This window comes from Sphaerodactylus townsendi, linkage group LG16, assembly GCF_021028975.2.
Source record: "Sphaerodactylus townsendi isolate TG3544 linkage group LG16, MPM_Stown_v2.3, whole genome shotgun sequence".
Taxonomy (NCBI): Eukaryota; Metazoa; Chordata; class Lepidosauria; order Squamata; family Sphaerodactylidae; genus Sphaerodactylus; species Sphaerodactylus townsendi.
In genome coordinates this window covers 20,133,067-20,154,302 of record NC_059440.1, presented here as the reverse complement: position 1 = coordinate 20,154,302, position 21,236 = coordinate 20,133,067, and the positions used below count along the sequence as shown (strand labels likewise).

General features: G+C 43.3%; 1 protein-coding gene across 1 annotated transcript in view; it reads left to right on the top strand.

Moving 5' to 3' along the window:
- The window catches only part of LOC125445459 (calmodulin-binding transcription activator 1-like), a 507,643-nt gene that overhangs the window by 216,371 nt on the left and 270,036 nt on the right, over positions 1-21,236 (top strand). The window contains exon 3 of the mRNA XM_048518495.1: positions 5,660-5,727. Coding sequence (XP_048374452.1) covers positions 5,660-5,727 — 68 coding nt within the window. The remainder of the gene's footprint in view (positions 1-5,659; positions 5,728-21,236) is intronic.

Below are 21,236 nucleotides of genomic sequence, written 5' to 3'. Positions count from 1 at the left end.
AAGACTATTAGGAAACAAGATATTTTTGTGTCTCATTTGAGAATAATATAATTGCATTTTGTGGCTTAGCAGATGCCTGGGCCAGCTGGTTGAAGACATATAGGGTTCTTCCCCCACGCACCCTTTAGATTTGGTCCCACTCAGATAAAACCTTTTCTATAAAAAAACCTCACTTTAAAAATATGTTGAAATGTTTTGGTTACCTTCAGCATGAAAATCTCTGCTTGTGCTCAGTCGAGACTCCAGATAACAGTAGAAGAGGGCAATACCATGGTGACTAATTTCTGTAACTGAGGTAGTTTTGCATTTTAGGTTTGCCCCAGAACTAGCACTGGGATGAGTTCAGGAGGCTTGTGATCCTTTGCTAAAGCTATGATGTAGACATTTTCTCACATCCACACCCCTTCGTACTGTACAATGTTATGTTTCATACCTCTACTTTACTTCTACTCTGCCAACAGTATTCACAGGCTGAACATGCCTGAACTATGTTAGGTGTCAATGAATAACTGTAGTAGTGCCATCTTGAGTTTCCACACTAAGCATCTTCCAGTAAACTGGTTTCTGTATGTAGGTAATTATTTTTGCAATCGAAATCTGCAGAGGAGAATCGTACATCCCAGTGTTAGCCTCCTTCTTTAGCAACTGTTTGCCACTGAAATATTTAAAAGCATGTTTAGTTATGCAGAGGAAAAGCCACATTGCTGTAGTTTCTTCCAGCCTATCCGCCCCCTCCTGCTTCCTAGCTGACTTCCCATAACCACTAGCTGGGTGAGTGGGAAGGGATATCCTAGATTTTGCATGCTAGCTAGAAACAAGCTGCAGCTGTTTCCCCAAGCACAATAGTGGCTGCAATTCTGCACAGCCTTAAACGGGCCCAGCCTCGTGCCTCCGACCTCATCCATCAGGAAGGGGATGAACACCGAAGTCATGTATAAAGAGGAAAATAAAAATGTCTTGCGTGAAAAGTTAGAGTGAGAGTCGGATGCCGTTTCGGGATGAAGTGAGTTTGCCTTCCTATTATTCCGTATCTGGCTCCAACTTGAAGGCTTTCGCCTGCCTGCCAGCCAATAGGTTTGCTGCTCCCGTTCCCCATCCGTACAAACTGAGTTTGTCGTTTGTTACCGGGCCTTCAAGTGCCAGGCATCGAATAAAGAAAATTTGTGACTGAGCATGCCCTCTGCAGTTTCAATATTGGAGACAAATTTGGCCTGCGGCTGCCGTTACTCCTTTCAAATAGTGACAGCCGAATGAGAGATTGCGGCCGCCACCTGGACTTCTTGCCAGGCTGCGGGCATTCATCTCTTCTCATTACCTGGCCTCCACCAAGGACCAGCCTTCAAGTTCTGCTCAAGCTTGAGAGCTTCCAGGTGGCTCTAGAGGAGGTAGCATGGCTATGAAGAGGGGAACTTTTCCACGTTATTTCAAGCCTCCACACTTGTTCTGCGCCCCTCCATTTATCTCCTGGGTCCACCAAAGGGTCTAAAATTTAGGTGGGGGAAATCCTTGGCAGATCTGACCCTGTCAGAATATGCAGGCTGTCAAAACACTTCATTGACCTCCCTGTATAAAATAAGCCAAGAACCTCAGCCATATTTTATTTGTAACCCGACCTGAGTCCTTTGGGAGATTAGCGGGGTAAAAATGCAATCAATCAATCATCAATCAATCAATCAATCAATCAATCAATCAATCAAAAGTAAGTAAAATATCTGGATTTTATCTTAGTAGCATGACCAAAACTGTATATGCTATGCACAAGATTGTAAGCAGTTCGGTGCAATTTAATTTGTAAGTAGAGAATTGCATAAGTAAAGAATTGGTCAAGTTTGTAAATCTATTGGGTGTTCCAAAAGGCTCTCAAAAATGCACCAGTGCGTTATCCGCTTAAAATATTTTGATGCTGCTCTGCTTCAGATTAGAATCACTCGACGTGTTTTCCAATATCAATTAAATACAGTAAACCCAATTATGCTGTAGTAAACCCAATCAACAACGCAAAGCAGGACAAGTGTTTAAAAACAGACTAAAAACACTGAAAGACGAAAAACCCACATACGGCTACAACAGCCGTGAAAATAAGCAGGATTTCAAAAATATCGTTGTGGGCAGCAAACAGGCAGCAGCTTAGTAAATAAAGTGCAAGCTTTTAATAAATATTGTTAGTTTTAGGATGCTTGTGACTGTTTATTCCTGCAAGGTGTGGAAATGCTGCCCTCTGGAGGGAGGGTGATTTTCCTCACAGACTTGGTGAGTAGTTGCCTAGCAACAGGACAAGAGGTGGGAAGGGAAGAAAGTTGAGGTGTTTTTTCCTGAGGGAATAGTTCTAGGGATAAAGGAATTTCAGAAAGGCAACTTGTAGGACAGTTGACTGCAGAGAACCCATTTTCTGGTGTGGGCCTTTTGTTCTGGGGTATATGTGGGTCTTCTTTTGCTACTGTGAGGAAAGGTTGCTCCTCAGAGCCTCTAAAGAGGAGATATCTCACCTCACGCATCAACCAGGTCTTCCTGTATTTCATGAGTTAGAGCCCAGAGACAAGGACTTATTTCTCCCCTCACACTGACATTGGAATTATTTAATATATTTTATTGCTAATCCTTTGTTCAAAATTCCAAGTTTTACATCCCAGATTCTTCTTACTGTTCATTTAAGCAGCAGGGCAATGTCTAAATGAGGCCTTTTGTAACTTTTTGACCATCAACCTATTCATTCATTCATTCATTCATTCATTCATTCATTCATTCATTCATTCATTCATTTTATTTAATATACCGCCCTATCCCCGGAGGGCTCTGGGCGGTGTACAACATAAAATCACATAAAAACATCATAAGCATCCATAAGTTATATAAAAACAGCAGTTATAATATCCCAAGATGGCGTCCCATCTAGCCATTTTAAGGCTAAAAAGATTATATAGGTATGCATGAAATGAGTGGGTTCCAGACCAAATCTAACCTGAATTGTTCCTAGAAACTAAAATCACTAAACTGAGACTGTAGTGCTTTGGTCACATTGTGAGAAGACAAGACTCACTGGAAAAGACAATAACACTAGGATAAGTTTGAAGACAGTAGGACAAGAGGAAGGCTTGGTTTGACTCAATAAAGGGGAAGCCACGGCCTTCAGTAATATCTTTGCACAGATCTATGGTGCAGCCTTGTATGGGATACTGTACCGCATCTCAAAATGGATGGAAAGGAGGTGCAGAAATGTACACAAAAAATTACAAAGGTGGACAAACAAGATTATCAAAGGTTTGGAACAGCTGCCTAAGTGGGAAGTTTGTGAAGTTTGGGGTTCTTTAGTTTAGGGGAAAAGGCAGCTACTGAGGGATGTAATGGAAGATTATACAATTATGCATGGTGTGGAGAAAGTAAATGAAAGCTTTTCCCTGCTCATTAACCAGAACTCGGGTTGAGCAATTAAATTGTTGGGCAGTAGTACAGGACACCTGCTGATAGGTGTTGCACAAAACATAATTAATTTCAGAATTTGCTACTGCAAGATGTTGCTGATATGACTTTAAAGGGGAGTAGATATATTTGTAGGGGATAGGTCTAGCCAAAGCTGTTAGCCAGGATAGCCTAAAAGGGACATCTGTCTTCAAAAGCAGTATAATACTACTAGTTACAGGTACCTAATAACCTAAACAGGCTTTGAACCTTTGGGGCATCGGGTTGGCCGCTGTGTAGAATAGTGTGCAGGACTAAATGGGCTATTTGCCTGATCCAACAAGCTTTCCTCAAAACAGAGGAAGTTAAAAGGTATCCAGTATAAATGTCTTTCTGTGCATGCCTTTGTGTTGCTGACTTGAAATATAGGTCTTAAAAGGACATTCCTGGTCTATCTTTTAGGACCAGGTTTTCCAGTATTTGTACCCAAGGTGGTCTCTTCAACCCAAGCTATTTAGGGCTTTATAAGCCATCACATGCAATATGAACTGAGAATTGATAAGGCTGGTCATTCTAATTGCATGTCATAAGGTTGGATGAATAGATATTTAATTAGCTGTGGGGAGGAAGCTATGGTTTTGCTATCGTTCTGCTTTAGCTGGCTTGACTTAAAATTCCAAAGAACTGTCATTGCAACTGTCTTGACTGGGACAGTTTCTGTTGTACAAAAGAATTAATCTTTGCTTTATGTCTCGCTTGATGACAGGTTAAGACTTTAGATCTGACCAACGTGTTTGCAAATTTGGAAGCCCATCTGCACAAAGACTTTCTGATCATTCTCTGCCCCCACCCCCAGTTCCTTTATCTTTTATTTGCAGAGAAGCAGGGCCAGAGGAATACAGACTGAATTAACATACTTAATCACCTGCATTCATGTAGCGTTTCTATGAGCTCTTTCCTTACTAGTTAACATTTGCTTTTGCTGATTAAAACTGGCATTAAACGATGAATCAACTAACACCGTGGTTGATTAATCTGCTTATTAAATCCTCAGCCAAATAGGGACTTTAAGGTGACTTGAACCGCTGTTTTAGTATTTTAGTTCTTGTCCTCTTAAACCAGGGGTCCCCAAACTTTCTAAACAGGGGGCCAGTTCACTGTCCCTCAGACTGTTGGAGGGCCGGACTAAAAAAACTATGAACAAATTCCTATGCACAAATGATTGTAAAATGTTTGATTTCACCTTTCAGCCTTTCTGTCATGGTCTATTTTTAGAACAGTGACCGAAGTATGTCAAGTACAGGGTGGGCTCCAAATATTGTTGGGGAGGCTGTGGAATACCTTCCCCTGTAAAAAAAAAAAGCAGAACTTTCCCAATGAAGCATTCCATCTAACCCAGGATCAGGTATCTTCCTGGGTTCTTTCCTCCCTAGCAGCCAGCGAGCGATTCACCAGCCTGGCTGATGCCAATGGGAGTGAGGCGGAACAGAAAGCCTGAGAGCAACACATGGAGTAGCTGAGAGGGAAGGGCGCAGCAGGCGTTGCCACGTGTAAGGTTTCCAACTCTGGGTCAGAAAATGCATGGAGATTTGGGGGTGCCATCATGTAACTGCAATCAACGGCCGTTGGGGCCGGTTCCTCCTCTCCCTCGAGCCCCCACTGCACATGAATGGAGCCATCGCCGCCATGCCTGGCGGGCCAGATAAATGCCTTCAGGGGGCCACATTTGGCCCCCAGGCCGTAGTTTGGGGACCCCTGTCTTAAACAAAAGTGTTTGCAAACCAAAACAATGCATACGGAGTGCAATGTCTCCTATTTGTTCCAACCAGTAAGCAAGCCTGACCGGGGAGCCCTTTATGGAGGATCAGGAACAGTGCTTCCAAGGCTGCGGTGGGGGAGGAGAAGGGGAACATTTTCTGGAGATCCTGGTCCATGGGCAAATCATGTGACTTGTTTTCCTGTAATGTTTGGCTCAGGGTTTGGTAACAGGAGTGGTACTCAAGGTAATCTTATTTAAGGGTCCAGGGCCACTCTTGGCAGCTCTGTTCAAAGATCACTGTGGCTCTTCATTGCCAGGAAACTTTCTTGTGTGGCGTAGCTGCTGTCTTTTGTTTCACAGGTAGACTCACTGCTTGGCCTTTTTCAAGTTAGGCAGTTCAAGGCCTGCTGCAGTCTTGATCTCCAAAAGTGTGTTTGGAGGCTCTAAGCTGCTTGAATTGACAACGTTTCTAAAAACAGTTTTTTTTCCTCTTCCTTCTTGCAGGAAATTGCCGCGTATCTAATAACATTCGAAAAGCATGAAGAATGGCTAACGACCTCCCCTAAAACCAGGTAACTTTCCAAATAGCTCGCCTTGTGAAAATGTCCATTGATTTATTTCCCCCCTGATTTTACTTGACTTGCTAAATCAATTCATTGGTCACCAAGTGAAGGCAAAAGTATGGTAGTGGGGGGAACCAACAGCCCACCGAGTCATGCTTGATAGCTCATGACACCAAAGTCTCATTAATTGACTTAATGAGTATTTTATTGAATGAAATCAGATTGATTAAAACCAGACCATCTGCAGTCTTGACAGGTTAGAAAAAAAAAGTTTTCGCCCAATGGTGAAACGTTTAATTATATCTGTTGGGGAGGATGGATTCGGAGGGCTTGGCTGAGCGAAAGGGTGTTATCTGATCATCTGCGTGGGATTCTCAATTGTCACAAACTCTTTGGACCGGCAGTCAAAGACAAACGAAAAGCTTCCTGGGTAGAAGGAATGGCAGTTGGTTGACTGAAACCTGTGTATTCCTGCTATTTTGCTTATTGGGTTAAAGCTTTGCAGGGAGGGCAATTTGTGCAGGGGTGTCTGCTGTCAGCTGCAATTTCTTAGTGGTGCTTTCATTTGTTGTTTTGGTGTCAGCAACATATGGGGGATGAAAGCAAAGCCCCTGGGTATAAGCCAAAAGGCAAGAACCAAAGGTCCTTGGCTTTTAACCAATGGCTCATGTCCTGTGGCCTTGGACAAGTTGCCCATTAGACTCTGGACCAGCCCAAAGACAGAGTTAAATTTTGTCTCTTTTATTGTATTTTTATATGTTGTGCACTTCTTTGGGTCCCATTAGGAAGAAAAGCAGCCAATAAACGAATTAACTAGACTAAATCTTTCTTTTCCAAGAAAAAACCAACAGTGTGAAGACATGTTGTTGGCATTTGTCCTGTGACCAATGTTACATCTATCCTACCTCTGTAATTTTCAAGCCAGCAGAAAGGGGTTTACAAGTATTCTCTCATTTGAAAACATTGACATAGTTATCGGTGCTAAGAAACCTAGAAAATTTGTTTACTCATTTTTGGTTGTTTATACATTCTTTGAAGAGCAACTAGAGCTTAAATGAATGTGCCTGGCTTTGAGTTGATTTTGGATGCTTCAAAAGGAATCCATTTTTTCAGGTTGCCTTTTTGTCCAAATGACAAGGACAGAATATGGCTCCTTATCATGGAAGGTAATTTTACATCCATCGGCCCTTTAACATGTTTTGAGGATGGGACATCCACCTTTTCCTTATTTTGGCTACGTGTGGTATAAAGGGACATAGAACGGAAGTGAACTTTTGCAAAATTATTGGAACAGTCACATTTAGCTATCCAAAACTTCCATATGAATAGGAATATGACATTTTGGACCTTAGAATCTTGGGTGCTGTACATTCTCAATGAGATGTAATGGTTAAGAGCTGGTGCACTTCAACCTGGGGGACTGGGTTTGATTCACCGCTCTGCCACTTGAGCTGTGGAGGCTTATCTGGTGAACCCGATTAGCTTGTGTGCTTCACTAGCCCTAGCTTGTGACCTGGGGCTAGTCACAGTTCTTCGGAGCTCTCAACCCCACCCACCTCTCAGGGTGTTTGTTGTTGGGGGGAGGGAAAGGAGACTGTAAGCCCCTTTGAGTCTCTTTACAGGAGAGAAAGGGGGGATATAAATCCAAACTCTTCTTCTTCTTCCCATTCCCATAGGTTTCTCGCAAGGACAGCCAGTGTGTTTGGCGGTTCTCACTCTCCTATAACTGGCCTTTTCAATTCAGACTTGCTGCCATCTCTTGAGATTTGAGCAGGTGTCAAATATGAAACCTTCCAAACTGTCACCTGTCAAGTAGCACAAGCCACTCCATCTCTTCCAAGATATGGCTGTATTTGAACTCTCTGGTACTGAAATTAGATCTCATATGTTCCATACAAATATCAGTCAGGGAATGTTTGGGAAGTAATCAAATGTACAGAGACTGTGATGAATGTTCAGTATCATAATTTGCTGTGGATAATTTTTTTTAGTAGAATTTCAGGAAGCAAATTAATTTCAGCTCTAACTCATTCAAAATAAATGAGAATTGGTGGAGTGGAATCCCAAGATCACACTCATGCATGGGGGGTGGGTAGGAGGACTGTTCTTGTCTCTGCATTGTTGCCAAACCTGGACACATTTCAGGAAAGCAAAAAAACATCAGTGCAGATTATGTCTGTGATGTGTGAAGCCTTCTATTTAAAGGCACAGTTTTAAGAAGGAATTTTTGGCACCGTTTCCTAGGAAATTTTCAAAACCCTTAGCATTTGTCCAGGCTTATCCTTGGGGATATGAAAGCTCCTTCATTTAATTGTACCAGGTTATAGAGAGCAAAACATTAAAATAAATTTTAAACAGTAGATTTTGCAAAGGACATGGAAGAACAATGCTAACATGCAATCAGATTACTGGGGTGCTGTGTGGTTTCTGAGCTGTATGGCCGTGTTCTAGTAGCATTTTCTCCTGACATTCTGCCTGCATCTGTGGCTGAAATCCTCAGAGGATCTGATGGTAGTAAAGCTAGTGGAGTATATATACCTATGGACAGGTGTATGTACCCCACTTGCTTTGCTGCCATCAGAACCTCTGAAGATGCCAGCCACAGATGCAGGTAAAACATCAGGAGAAAATGCTACTAGAGCATGGCCATGCAGCCCAGAAACTACACAGCACCCCAGTGATTCTGGCTGTGAAAGCCTTCAACAATCAGATTCCTTTTAGTTTGCTGTCCACAGGTAGGGTTGACACATGTAGGGTTGAGATACACCTGGGAATTTGGGGGTTAGAGCTTGGGGAGGGCAGGGTTTGGGGAGGGGAGGGACCTCAGCAAGGTATAATGGAGTCCATCCTCCGAAGCAGCCATTTTCTCCAGGGGGAATTGATCTGGGTCACCTAAAGATCAGTTACAATAGGGGATATCTCCAGGTGCCATCTGGAGGTTGGCAAGCCTATCCACATAGGCAGATCCAACCAGGGCTGAACCCCTAGACTTTCAGGGACTTTGGCATTTCAGCCTTTCACTCCACTTCAGCTGACAGCCTAACCCGGGCACAATAGGTACTAGACAGCAGTATATAGCCCTATGTCATTTTGAGAGTCTCCTGAAGAGTTTTACTCACAATCTCACTCACTTGCACACAATCAAGGCCACACTAGGCCACAATCAAGGCCACACTAGACCACAATCAAGGCCACACTAGACCACAATCAAGGCCACACTAGACCACAATCAAGGCCACACTAGACCACAATCAAGGCCACACTAGACCACAATCAAGGCCACACTAGACCACAATCAAGGCCACACTAGACCACAATCAAGGCCACACTAGACCACAATCAAGGCCACACTAGACCACAATCAAGGCCACACTAGACCACAATCAAGGCCACACTAGACCACAATCAAGGCCACACTAGACCACAATCAAGGCCACACTAGACCACAATCAAGGCCACACTAGACCACAATCAAGGCCACACTAGACCACAATCAAGGCCACACTAGACCCACAATCTCACTCACTTGCACACAATCAAGGCCACACTAGACCACAATCAAGGCCACACTAGACCACAATCAAGGCCACACTAGACCACAATCAAGGCCACACTAGACCACAATCAAGGCCACACTAGACCACAATCAAGGCCACACTAGACCACAATCAAGGCCACACTAGACCAGTGGTGGCGAACCTATGGCACAGGTGCCTGAGGTGGCACTCAGAGCCCTCTCTGTGGGCACGGGCCAACAGAGTGCCCTCCCCCACATCTAGGCTGGCCTGGAACCACTGGGCTTGATTATTAGCATTAAACCTAAAACCCAGTTTTGGGGAAACAGTGTCGGTAACCCTGCTAAGCACTGTTAAACCCGACTGGTTTTCATGCAAAGAACTACAGTGCGATCCTTTACCTGGGAGTAAGCTCAGTTGCTGGCAATGGGGCTTGCTTCTGAGCAAACCCTCCTAGGGTCGTGATTCACCCGTTGGAAGAGTTGCCCGGTTGCTTCAAAGCAAAGCCACCGACTACTACCAAACTTACTCCTGAGTAACGCACGCCTCTGAGCCAACCGTTCTTTCTAAGCTAAAACCTCAGTATTCAAGTTAAGTTTCCGTGTTGGCACTTTGCGATAAATAAGTGGGCTTGGGGTTGCAATTTGGACGCTTGGTCTTGAAAAGGTTTGCCATCAGTGCACTAGACAGTATTGCTCATGGAGGTGTAATAAAGGAGGCAGCATGATGTCCCAAGCCTGACACTAGCTCTATTGTCCCTCTGTCTCCCTCTCCACCCATCCCCACTGACTCAAAACTAAAGCTCAGCTGACCAAAAGTGACTCTTGCAACTTGCTCCCAACCACCTCGCATGCTTGCTCAGTCAACACCTGTCCGAAAGGCCGAAACCCCAGGGCCCTGGTAACAGTGCCTCAGCAAAGCAAAACTGGCTAGCCTCTAGTCCAGGGGTAGGGAACCTGCAGCTCTCCAATTGGCCATGCTGGTAGGGGCTGATGGGAATTGTAGTTCCTGAACATCTGGAGAGCCGCAGGTTCCCTACCCCTACTCTAGTCCCTGCAGAGCCCCTAGGCTTCAGCCTGGTAAGCCTTATGGATAATACAGCCCTGAATCCAACACAAAGCAAGCACTATTTTTAATGATTTGCAAGCCTTGTATTCCTTAGCATGGAGGGGATTATAGCAAAGCACAAAAATACTATTGATTGTACCCAAAAAGTACAAATCAGTTTTCCTGGTGTTTTATAATTCATGCCTGTGGTGAAGGTGGGTCTGATGTCAAACCTAAAGAGACCCATCTTGCTTTTTTTTTAGGTTCTGTAAGAATTTCTGCATCAGCTTTTCCACCTGTCACACAGTCCATTTGCTTTAAATGTGCTTATATATGGCTGCGTGTAAGCTCATAGCCCATATATGAGTTTATGGTCCATCCTGTTTCATAAGAAGGTAGATAGCAGGCTGTTCAAAAGCACCTAGTTAATTCTTGGTTGGATGAGTTTTGTGCTTGCTCAGAGTCTGCTGGATCTCTCTGTCCTTGAAGTGAGTGACCTTCTTGGAAGACTGGCTCTTGAAGGCTTCTGTGGTGAAGAGTATGCAAAAGGATTCTACAGTTAATGAAGAGTTAATGTTTGGAGGGGAAGCCATTTGCCTCCTGGTGGAGTCTGGGAGGAAAAACCAGGAGCCAAAGATGGCTGCTAGAGTGATTGCTAGGAGGGCCTGTAGTCCCAAGTTATATAACACATTGAATTCTTTCATGAGAGGTTGATGGTAGCTCTCCAGAGAGCTTGGAGGATCTTTCTAAACCCCATTATGTAAGCCTCTCTCTCTACTCATTGGTCCTCGCCAGGTCTGGCCACCGACTGCCTCCTTGAAAATGTCTTTTCTTACAGCTGGCAACAGCTTCTTCGACCAATAGCTTTCCTTCCTTTCTTGGCCTGGATTCTTTCCTGAGCTCATCACGATCATTGAGATGCTTGCCTCAACAGAGCAGTTGTCCAATTCTGCCACCGCTTCAATATCTGCTTATTTATTTAGAAAATGTGTGTTTCACCTCTCTGGAGATCAGCTTGAGGCAGCTGGCAAACTAAAACAATACAATCAAATCATTTAAAAAACAAACAAGAGTACGGAAACCGCAGAAGTGATTACAACTCTAACTGGGACTGGAATGAGTTGCCCAATCCCACCTTCCCTACCTTCAGGGTAACTATTATGAGCCAATTGATCAATGGAGGCTCGATTTTCTGCTCCTACAAGGCTGGCTTTTGTGCCACTTTGGTAATACATGGCTAACAAAATTACGTGAGGGAACCATCCTCCCCCTGGGGTAAAGCAACCGTTGAAACGAAAACTTTCAACCTGACCTGGTCATCTAGTTTAGTTTAGTTATATGAGTTTATATGCACTCTTCCCCTCATGGGTTCAGACATTATTCGAGAAAGATGGGATCTTGGTACAGCAAAGCAGGAGCCCAGCCATGTAATTATGGTTACTGTCTTGCCTGTATTCAGATCAGAGGTGGGATCCAACCAGTTCTCACCACTTCTCTAGAAGTGGTTACTAATTTTTTCTGAGTGCCAAGAAGAGGTTACTAAAGCAACCTCCCTGCCCAATAGGAACTGGAGGTGCGTGTGTGTGGCGGCACCACTGTTTGAATCCCCCCACCATCGGAACCTGTTATTAAAATTTTTGGATCCCACCACTGATTTAGATGTGTAAAGATGAAAATCCTGGCAGGGTGGAGGGGTAAGGGCTTTGGCAGAGTCCAAACCAAGGAGAGTTTGCAGATCCAGGGTTGCAGGAGGAGAAGGCTGGGATAAGGAAATAATAGGTTGAGAGATTAGAGGGTGCTCTGACAGACAGAGATATCTGGCTATAGCAGCTAGGAAGAGATGCAGAGCTAGGAAGAAGTCCAGCTGCTGGCCATTACCCAAGTCTGATACAGGCTCATTTGTAGCCAGGCCAAGAAGAACCAGTGGAGTGGCTGACTTACCATAAGGGGTGTCAGTGCACAACCCAGGGGATTCTGACTCCAGTCTCCTGTTGATTCTGAGGGCCAAAGGAATTCCTGAAGAGTGTCCTTGCTTTCTTTTCATTGGGTGAAGAACGCCTGTGCCTGCTTAACAGGAGCCAATGCAGCGCTCTTGGGGAAATGCTGTTCTCCTGACCAGGGAGCTTGAGCGATATCATTAAAGCAGGAGATCATCGTCTCAGGCTTGTGCCAAGTCAGCCTATCGAATGAGCCAAAGTTATCGCGCAAAGTTAAGGGAATAGCAGCAGTTCTACTGTGCAAGCATCTGATTATGAATGTATTTGCAAAAGGGTTTTCATTTTCCTCTCTTGTAAATTTTGGAGGGTTTGTTTAGTCTGCTAAAGGCAAGGCACAAAAATAGCAATATTTCTATTAATATTACAATACGCTGCTCCTGTGTGTTTATACTTGAAAGCATAATGTCCCAGGAGGAAGAAAAAATGGTGTATGTGTTGTGTGCACAATTGCTGTTCAAGGACCTTAAATTACTTGTTTGAATTTGCTTTGGAATATATATAATATATTGAAATTAATTGCTGCAGTTTAATGCTGAGTTCATACAAACAGGCCTCTTGGTATTAAAGAATTAATGACATTGATCCTGCACTGGACTGGAACATTCGCCTATTCTTTTTGGGGATTTTTTTTCCCCCCTGCTACTAATTTTGTTTGAGAAAATTAATAAAAATGAATTGTGCTGCTGACAGTTCATAGAGTTTCTTAATAAAATGATGCATAGTATGAGCTGAAAGGATCCCTGTTGAATTGTAGGTCATAGAATTTATTTTATTTGTATTAAAAAAAACCCTGTTCCCCAATGATTTGCCCAACAAGGGTTCCTTGGGTGGCTTTCAATACAATTAAAATCTAATTAAAATTAAAATCAATTAAAATACTTTAAACAATCAACGCAGCAGCTGCCAGCCGAGAGAGCGAGAAAGAGAATGAAAGAAAGATCCAATACTTGTTTAAGTGAGAAGGTCTTAACCGGCCTTTGAAAAGGAACAACTGAGCCTGGCAGGGCTTCTGAGAGCAAGGTCTCTGCAAGAAAGGGGCTGCTACTGAGGAGGCCCTGTTACCTGTTGCCAGCTTCAGAAGGTATGGTTTCTTCAGGTTATTTTAGCATATTTGGAGGGAGATATAAAGGTAAAGCGTGCCATCAAGTTGCAAAGCACTCTCATGAAGTTTCACCTCATAAAGTTTTAAAGTCAAGAGATAAGTGATTTGCCATTGGCTTGCTCTGCACGGCAGTCCCAATTTTCTTAGTGGTCTCTCCTCCAAGTGCCAACCCTGTTCAGCTAAATGAATACTAAAATTGGCTGGTGGTGAGGAGTGTGTGGAGGCCAATAATCTGGTCAGTCTTCTGCCCTTTGCCTAAAATATCCTTGAAAGAAACTCTGGTGCTATAAATCTCCATGGAAGGATACTCTGCAACTGACTTAGGTGATTTGTTCCCCTGTGCTTAAAGCCAACATGGTGAAGTAGTTAAGAGCGGTGGGCTCTCACCATAAAAGGCAGGTTTGATTCCCCAATCTTTTGAATGACCGATGGATTCTAATCTCATGAATTGGATTTGTTTCCCCGCTGCAAGGGAAGGAAGAAAAGGCCATGGCAAGGCTTGTGGAAGAAGTTGGAAAAGCTGAAAATGGGAGAATAGGTAGAAAGTGGGGTGTATCCATGGCTGGCGCTGTAGAGGTAAGGGAGGCTGAAGGATTTGTTTTGTAGCATCTGTAGCATCCAGTCAAGTTATTGGTTGCCATCTTCTAGCTAAATACAAGCCTAAGTGATGAACCGCAGCTATTCGAAGATTGTATCCCAGATCTTCTATCATGGATTATTGTTTCTTATCACATCTGCTTATCACCAAATCAAGGAAGAAAGTGATAACTAAGAAAAAGCCCACTCTCGCAACTTTATGCAATCACAAAAATCCTGAGATAGGCACTCTGAGCATCTGGGGAACCGCCGTTCCATTGTGCTATCCAATGCTGCAAACCTGCCCTCAAAGGACAACATCTCTCAGAGTAATCTGTCTTCCTGTTAATATCGTCAGTATAATAAAAACACCCCACATTTGCAGTGTCTCCTCCATTCAAATGCAGATGGCCTGACAGTGTTAATAGCGTCGTAAAATAAAAAGATCAGAATTGCCAGAACACCCAAAGCTTGCAGCATGTTTCCCACTCAGATGCAGATGGACCTCTGGTGCTGAAACTGCTGTAGCTGTTCTTTCTGGTTGTTGTTAGAAAATATGCTAATACATGAACTTGAGTATTATTAAAACTAATTAAAAACTAAATGCCACATCAAGATAAATTAACAAACTACATTTTGTGATGTGCTCTCCTTGATGTTTTCTTGTAATCACATTTGTTTGCTTACAGTTTTTTTTTAAAAAAAATTGGCCATCTAATCCACAACAGAGCTGGTAGTCATTAGTATGTATTTTGTTTAAAAAAAGAAAAAGAAAAAGAAACACAAATAAATGAAATGGCTGTGAAGTACTGTCACGTCGCAGAAAATCTAAAATAATTTGTCATTTCTACACAAAATCATGGAAATTAATTAGGCGTTCTTACAGAGAACACACCCACACAAACACAAAAATCCAAGGAAAGAATGAAGGAAGGACTTAGCTTAGAGAATTCCAATCAAGTGTATAAAGTAATGAGGAAATCTGGCAAATGTCCTGAGTTCTGTACTCCCTAGACATTCTGTTTGGGCCCTGCGGGACCTTGGTGAGTTCCACAGGGCCTGCAAGACTGAGTTGTTCCACCGGACTTTTGGTGAGGCTGGCCACGGATTGGCTGTCCATGAGGCCCCTGCCATATTTTGTCATCTCTGGCAGTGCCCGTATTGGTTTCATCTTTGGGCACTGTCAGCCCCTCCCAGCCTTAAGACCGGGTGCCATTAACATGGGTTTTAGACTACTGTCATGTGAGTTGTTATGCTTCATATTGATTTTTAATTGTCTTCTGGTTGTGTTTTGATTCATTTATTGGTCATTACTTTGTATTGTGAATCGCCTAGAGCAGTGGTGGCGAACCTTTGGCACTCCAGATGTTATGGACTACAATTCCCATCAGCCCCTGCCAGCATGGCCAATTGACCATGCTGTCAGGGGCTGATGGGAATTGTAGTCCATAACATCTGGAGTGCCAAAGGTTCGCCACCATGGGCCTAGAGCCCTTCGGGGATGAGGCGGTCTATGAAATCCAATGAATGAAATGAAATCAAATGAAATAATGTTTTCTGTTGTCAGAGAATGCTGTTACTACTGGTAATTTCCCAGAATCATCCCTTGAGCAGGATTCATTGTATAACTTTTCTTCCTTGCATGGAAACATTGGGAATATCAAGGCTGAAATCCTCTCTCTATGCTTACCATGCAGATACCAAGACTAAATTGTCAATTTCCCTTCATTTCTCTTTTCCTCCTGCAGTGCCCCTCATGACATTTGTTGTGGTCCCCCTATCCCCCAACAGTAGCATTTCCTATAGTGATCAGTGGTCTTCAGTGTTTGAGGGAAGCAGGGAAGATCCACTCTACCATTGGAAGATTTTGTCTGGATCCAACCAACTGAGAATTCTGAGTCCTATATAGAATCAGGCTGGTAGTCTTGTGCAGTGCAGCTGAGGGTAAGACAAGGATAAAGACAGAAAAGATCATAGTGAAATTGTTAGTGTTGGACTACTAGGATCTGGGTGGCCCAGGTTCAAATCGTACTTTGCCATGAACACCCTTGATGACCTTGAGCCAGTCACTTTCTCTCAGCCCAGCTTATCCACAGGATTGTGGTGTGAGGGAACTTGGAGGAAATGGGAGGTGGGATTCACTGAATGGATAAAAAAGTGAAGTTGTATTTGCCACAAAGCCTCTTTTTGCCCAAGAGACTTTGTATTTTGTTTTCACTTCCCCTTCTGATTATATTATATGTTATTGCCTTTATATTGATAGTGATGGGGGAGATTTTGTGAAACTCAGTTTATGGTCTCCTGTTTCTTTTGTGAGATAACAACAAGCTAACAGCAGTAGAGGAGTCACCTTGCGTAACACTGGGTTTAATTGTCAGGGGCGATAAGCTTGCAGGTGTGAAGCCCATGTCCAGCTGGGCCTTTTCACTCCTCTCTGTTGACTTTGTTCCCAGTCATATAATGTAGATCATTTTGTTGTTCTGGTATTGGCAGTGTGTGTGTGTGTGTGTGGTGGAGCTGGACCATTTGGCCTAAGGAAACATCTTTGATTCTGCCTGGTCATGAGGGAGGGGGCATCTTAAAGATAATGTCTTCAGCAACTTTACCTCAATTGGGCAGTTGATATAATTGGCACTGAGATCTCACCCCACATGGGATTTTCTGAAAAAGCAATTTTAAGATACACATGCCCATGGCATGCTTTGTGAAACATTACAAACAGGCTGTAGCAGATTCCATGGACACATCATATGGTAAGAGCTACTGCCTCCATGTGGATGTACTCTGTGACTGTCAAAGAGTCGCCCCAGCCATACAAATCATGACAGCCCACAGGAAGGCAGAAGTTCATGCAACTTCCCAGGTTGCTGGCAGCAGGCCCCATGTTTTCCTTCAAGTGATAGAAGCACTTGGATTCTGAATCAGGCCTCCTTGGCTAGTTCCTTGAACATCACCCCCCACTTCCTCTTCCATGTGGCTTTGGTCAATCCCCAAGTTCTTATCCTGCATCCCTTCACTGCCCCCCCCCCCAAACCAGTTGTGAGTATTGAATGTGAAAGGCTTTCTACCTTGCAAAGCTGCAACTCAGCTAGAGGAAAAGGAGTAACTTCTTTTAAGGTTCACGTTTGCATGGCTGTCAATTAAGACCAAACCCTGGAAGTATTGCAAGATTCTGTTCTTTTTCTTTGGTTCTTTCCTTTTTAAAAACTCCCATTTGGAAACTCTGAACCAGGCAAGCTGTTGTGTAGCATTTCTAGGCAGCAGGACTTGGCAATGATTAATATTTCTGAATCCCCAAAGTTCTGCGGCACTGGACTCCTACGAATCAATAGCAATTTACATGCGGTGTCAGTATCTATTTGGGGTAATTTAGTTTTACTTCGGCTACCTCCTAGTTTTATTTTTAGCATTTTAATTTCCCTCTGCCAGGTTTTAGGAAAACAAGAGTCACTTTCCTCCTTCGGCAGATGAGGTCTATGAGATGCACATGCTGTCTTTTCCTGTTGATAAATTCTAACCTAATAAATCATGGAGCTTTTTGAAAGGCACAATGCCTAAGAAAACAGAATTTGTATATTTTAAAGGTCCTGTTCTACTGGTACTGGATGAGGCCTCTCTCTTCTCCACTGCTTAGTCATGGGGTCCTTTCATAAGTGGTACAGAAGTTGCTATTTTACACGTCTCTGTAACAATTTCACAAGTAGCTGCATCACAGACATTCACAATGTTCTTACCCTCTTTATTTCCTTATCTGTCTTTTAGATTTGAACAGTTGAGGGGAGATATTTTTACGCTGATTTACATCAGTGGCAGAGAATGGGGGACCATGGCAGGGAACTTGAGATGTAGGCAATGAGACTGCAAGATGTTGAAGACATTTGCAGGCAATATTTTGTGTCCAGTAACAGAAGGGCAGAAGCTGGTTTTATATGGAGAAGAGAGGAAGGTATCCTGAGGGCAGGATTCATGGCATTTAGAAATTTTACCTTAAATCTAGAAGGGTTTGTGTGCATGTGTACATCACTTTTTTTAAAAAAAATCAACCTTGAAGATGTTTCAAGTAGGCAAAAACCCACAGAGGCTAGATCTGAACTCAAAAAAGTAATAAAAGCAGCTGCAACAAGGAATTGTAGGATTCAGAGCAGGCAGTGGATAGATACATTGAATCAGACTGTAAATTAGCACAGAAATTCAAACAGCAAAACTATGTAACTAGGAAATCAGAACCACGGTCAGTGGAAAGAGCTGCAGCACCAAGGATAGCTCCATAGGAAGAAACAGCATTGCTTTGTCAACCTCCAGAGGGCAGTTGAGCCTCTGTGCTCGGAACCAGTTCTGCTTCTTATACCGTGTTTCCCCGAATATAAGACAGTGTCTTATATTAATTTTTGCTCCCAAAGATGTGCCATGTCTTATTTTCAGGGGATGTCTTATTTTTCCTGTGTTCTGTTCGTCGGGCATGCTTCCAAACAAAAACTTTGCTATGTCTTACTTTCGGGGGATGCCTTATATTTCACACTTCAGCAAAACCTCTACTATGTCTTATTTTTCGGGGATGTCTTATATTAGGGGAAACAGGGTATGAAGTTTCAAGAAGCTTTAAAAGGCTCCGGCACCTTGATGAGTAGCCTATTGTCACCTGTGATGCTGACCTTGAGAGAACAGCTTTGGCTGATAGGAGGATTGATACTCATAGGTAGCATACCGTGCATTTCAAATGCTCAAGATGCTTCTCATGCATTGTCTGAAATAATCCTTACAAAAGTCCAGTAAATTAAGGCCAGTATTATCATCCTTACATTTTAGGAGAGGGATGATGCTCAGGCTGAGAGAGAGAGGCTTGTTTTAGGGCACTTTATTTCAGACTGAGATGGGAGCCAGTGTGGTGTAGTGGTTAAGAGCAGGTGGACTCTAGTCCAGAGAAACAGGGTTGATTCCCTCTCTTTCACATAAGCAGTGGACTCTCCTCTGGTGAACTGGAATTGATTTTCTGTTCCTACACATGAAGCCTGCTGGGTGACCTTGGGCTAGTCACAGTTCTTCAGAATTCTCTCAGCCCCACCTACCAACAAGGTGTCTGTTATGGGAAGAGGAAGAGAAGGAGTTTGTAAGCTGCTTTGAGACTCCTTACAGGTGGGGGATGAATCCAAACTCTTCTTCTGACCTAAGAACTTCCCAATCAGTGCTTTAACCTGCACTCTTTCCCCAAACTCTTCATTACATAAAGTCTGGGTGAGTAGTTTGGGGTTCATAATCTAGAAATGGGCTGTTTCTTCAGTGAGGTCAAAAAGGCATTCCCCTTTGGAATGATTTTGCCAACGTAAGGCTTAGAAGGTCATGAAAACAGATAATTCTGGTTTGATATCCCTGTTGGATGACCTTGTGGGTCTGGAACCCACAATCAAGATTGTATCCTTTTTGTGTTGCTCACTGCAAAGGCTGTATCCATCACAGAAGGCATTTTGCTACTTACTGACAACCCCCCCTCCCCCAATTCAACCTGGCAATCAAAGACAATACCTCTTGCTCATTTTTTACTCCTGAATTAGTCGGTGCCGCTTCTGTTTCCCCCCCTGCTCCTGGGTGTTCTGCAGCCTCTGGCATTTTCAAATCTGCTGGTTAAATTCAATTCATTATGTAAAACGCAGTCTTGCACCTTGTGGAGGAGGAGCGGGAGCCATCCCACAATAAGATTTAGAGGTACCCTATTGGGATAATGATGTAAAATCACCATTAAGACTAAACTGCATGTAAGAGACTTGAGAAATGAAAAGAGAACGCCAAAAGAGAAAAACCCTCCATGGATAACACAAACCACCATGAGGCAATCCATTACTGCTGTTCCGGCAAATGTTGTCAGCTAACCGCTATTGCTCCATGACAATTGAGGAAGAGCACAGTGTTTTTTAGAGGGTATCTGAAACTGTCCTGGTTCTTATATTTCATTGAGATTGGATGAATATTTTCTACTTTCTCTGGCAGATTCTGACAAGATGGTATCTGTGTGTGTATGGGCAAGAGTTCATGCATGCATACATGTGTGAACCTTAATCAAGGAGAAGAGGAGTTTGGATTTATACCCCACCTTTCTCTCTTGTAAGGAGACTCAAGGTGGCTTACAAGCTCCTTTCCCTTCCTCTCCCCACAACAAACACCTTGTGAGGTAGGTGGGGCTGAGAGAGTTCCAAAGAACTGTGACTGGCCCAAGGTCACCCAGCAGGAATGTAGGGGTGCGGAAACACATCTGGGTCACCAGATAAGCCTCTGCCACTCAGGTGGAGGAATGGGGAATCAAACCCAGTTCGTCAGATTAGAATCCACCTGCTCTTAACCATTACTCCATGCTCAAAGAGGGTAGATGACTGCCGTGCAGGCTAAGCATGACTAAAAAGCACCACTCTCAAAAGGTAGGCCAGAGAATACTCAATAGGTAGGCCGGACTTTTCACAGGAAAGCTTTAAATGGCAAGCAACCAAGGATGCATCCAGTGTGGCTCTGTGATATGTAGACTGAAATACTTTGGTGCCAGGCTCAGATCCATTATTATTCCAAGGAGGCCTTAATCTAGGAAGGCTGTTTCCAAGGAGACCTTAGGTAGACTTCTTTTTTCCCTGTTCCCCTCACATCTCTGGGTTAATCCCTCCTGCAGCTTTCCTTTCCTTCCCTTCCTGCCTCCTCTGCTCCCAGGCCCCTTTCTAGAATTCTAGAAACGGGGCTGATAGTAGTCTGAGATCCTGAAAATGAGACTACTCAAACCAATGGTGTCCCAAGACCCTTCTGCTTGCCTCTCTGTGACATAAGGGCAGTGTGTCCAATCTCAGGCAGAGGCTGCAGTGCCATCCCCACCATCAACTTCCCTGAGAGCATTCTGAAGTATTTTGGTTTCTCATTCTGACGGGGGAATCCAGACCCCCTATGGAAACCCCAAAGTATGCAAGTAAGCACCGCTTAATTACATTCAATGCCACAGGGTTCTGCAGGTATGCTGAAATCTGCACAGTATATTCATTTTGCATTATATAATTAATAGTAAAGTTAATTGATGAATTATTCAATTTCCATGTAAAAATAGGGGCAATAAATATTAATAACTTATTTTATTATGGGAATTTCCATTTCCTGTGTCATTAACGAGAGATTAACCAAAGTTGGTTTTAAATGGAGATTGAAAACAATTGTGCTGTTGAATTAATTTACAGTGTTAAGGTCGTTATACCAGGATCATAACTTCTTGTGTTGAAGAGATTTTTTTTTAAAAAAAAGGACTAGTGACAATCAAGA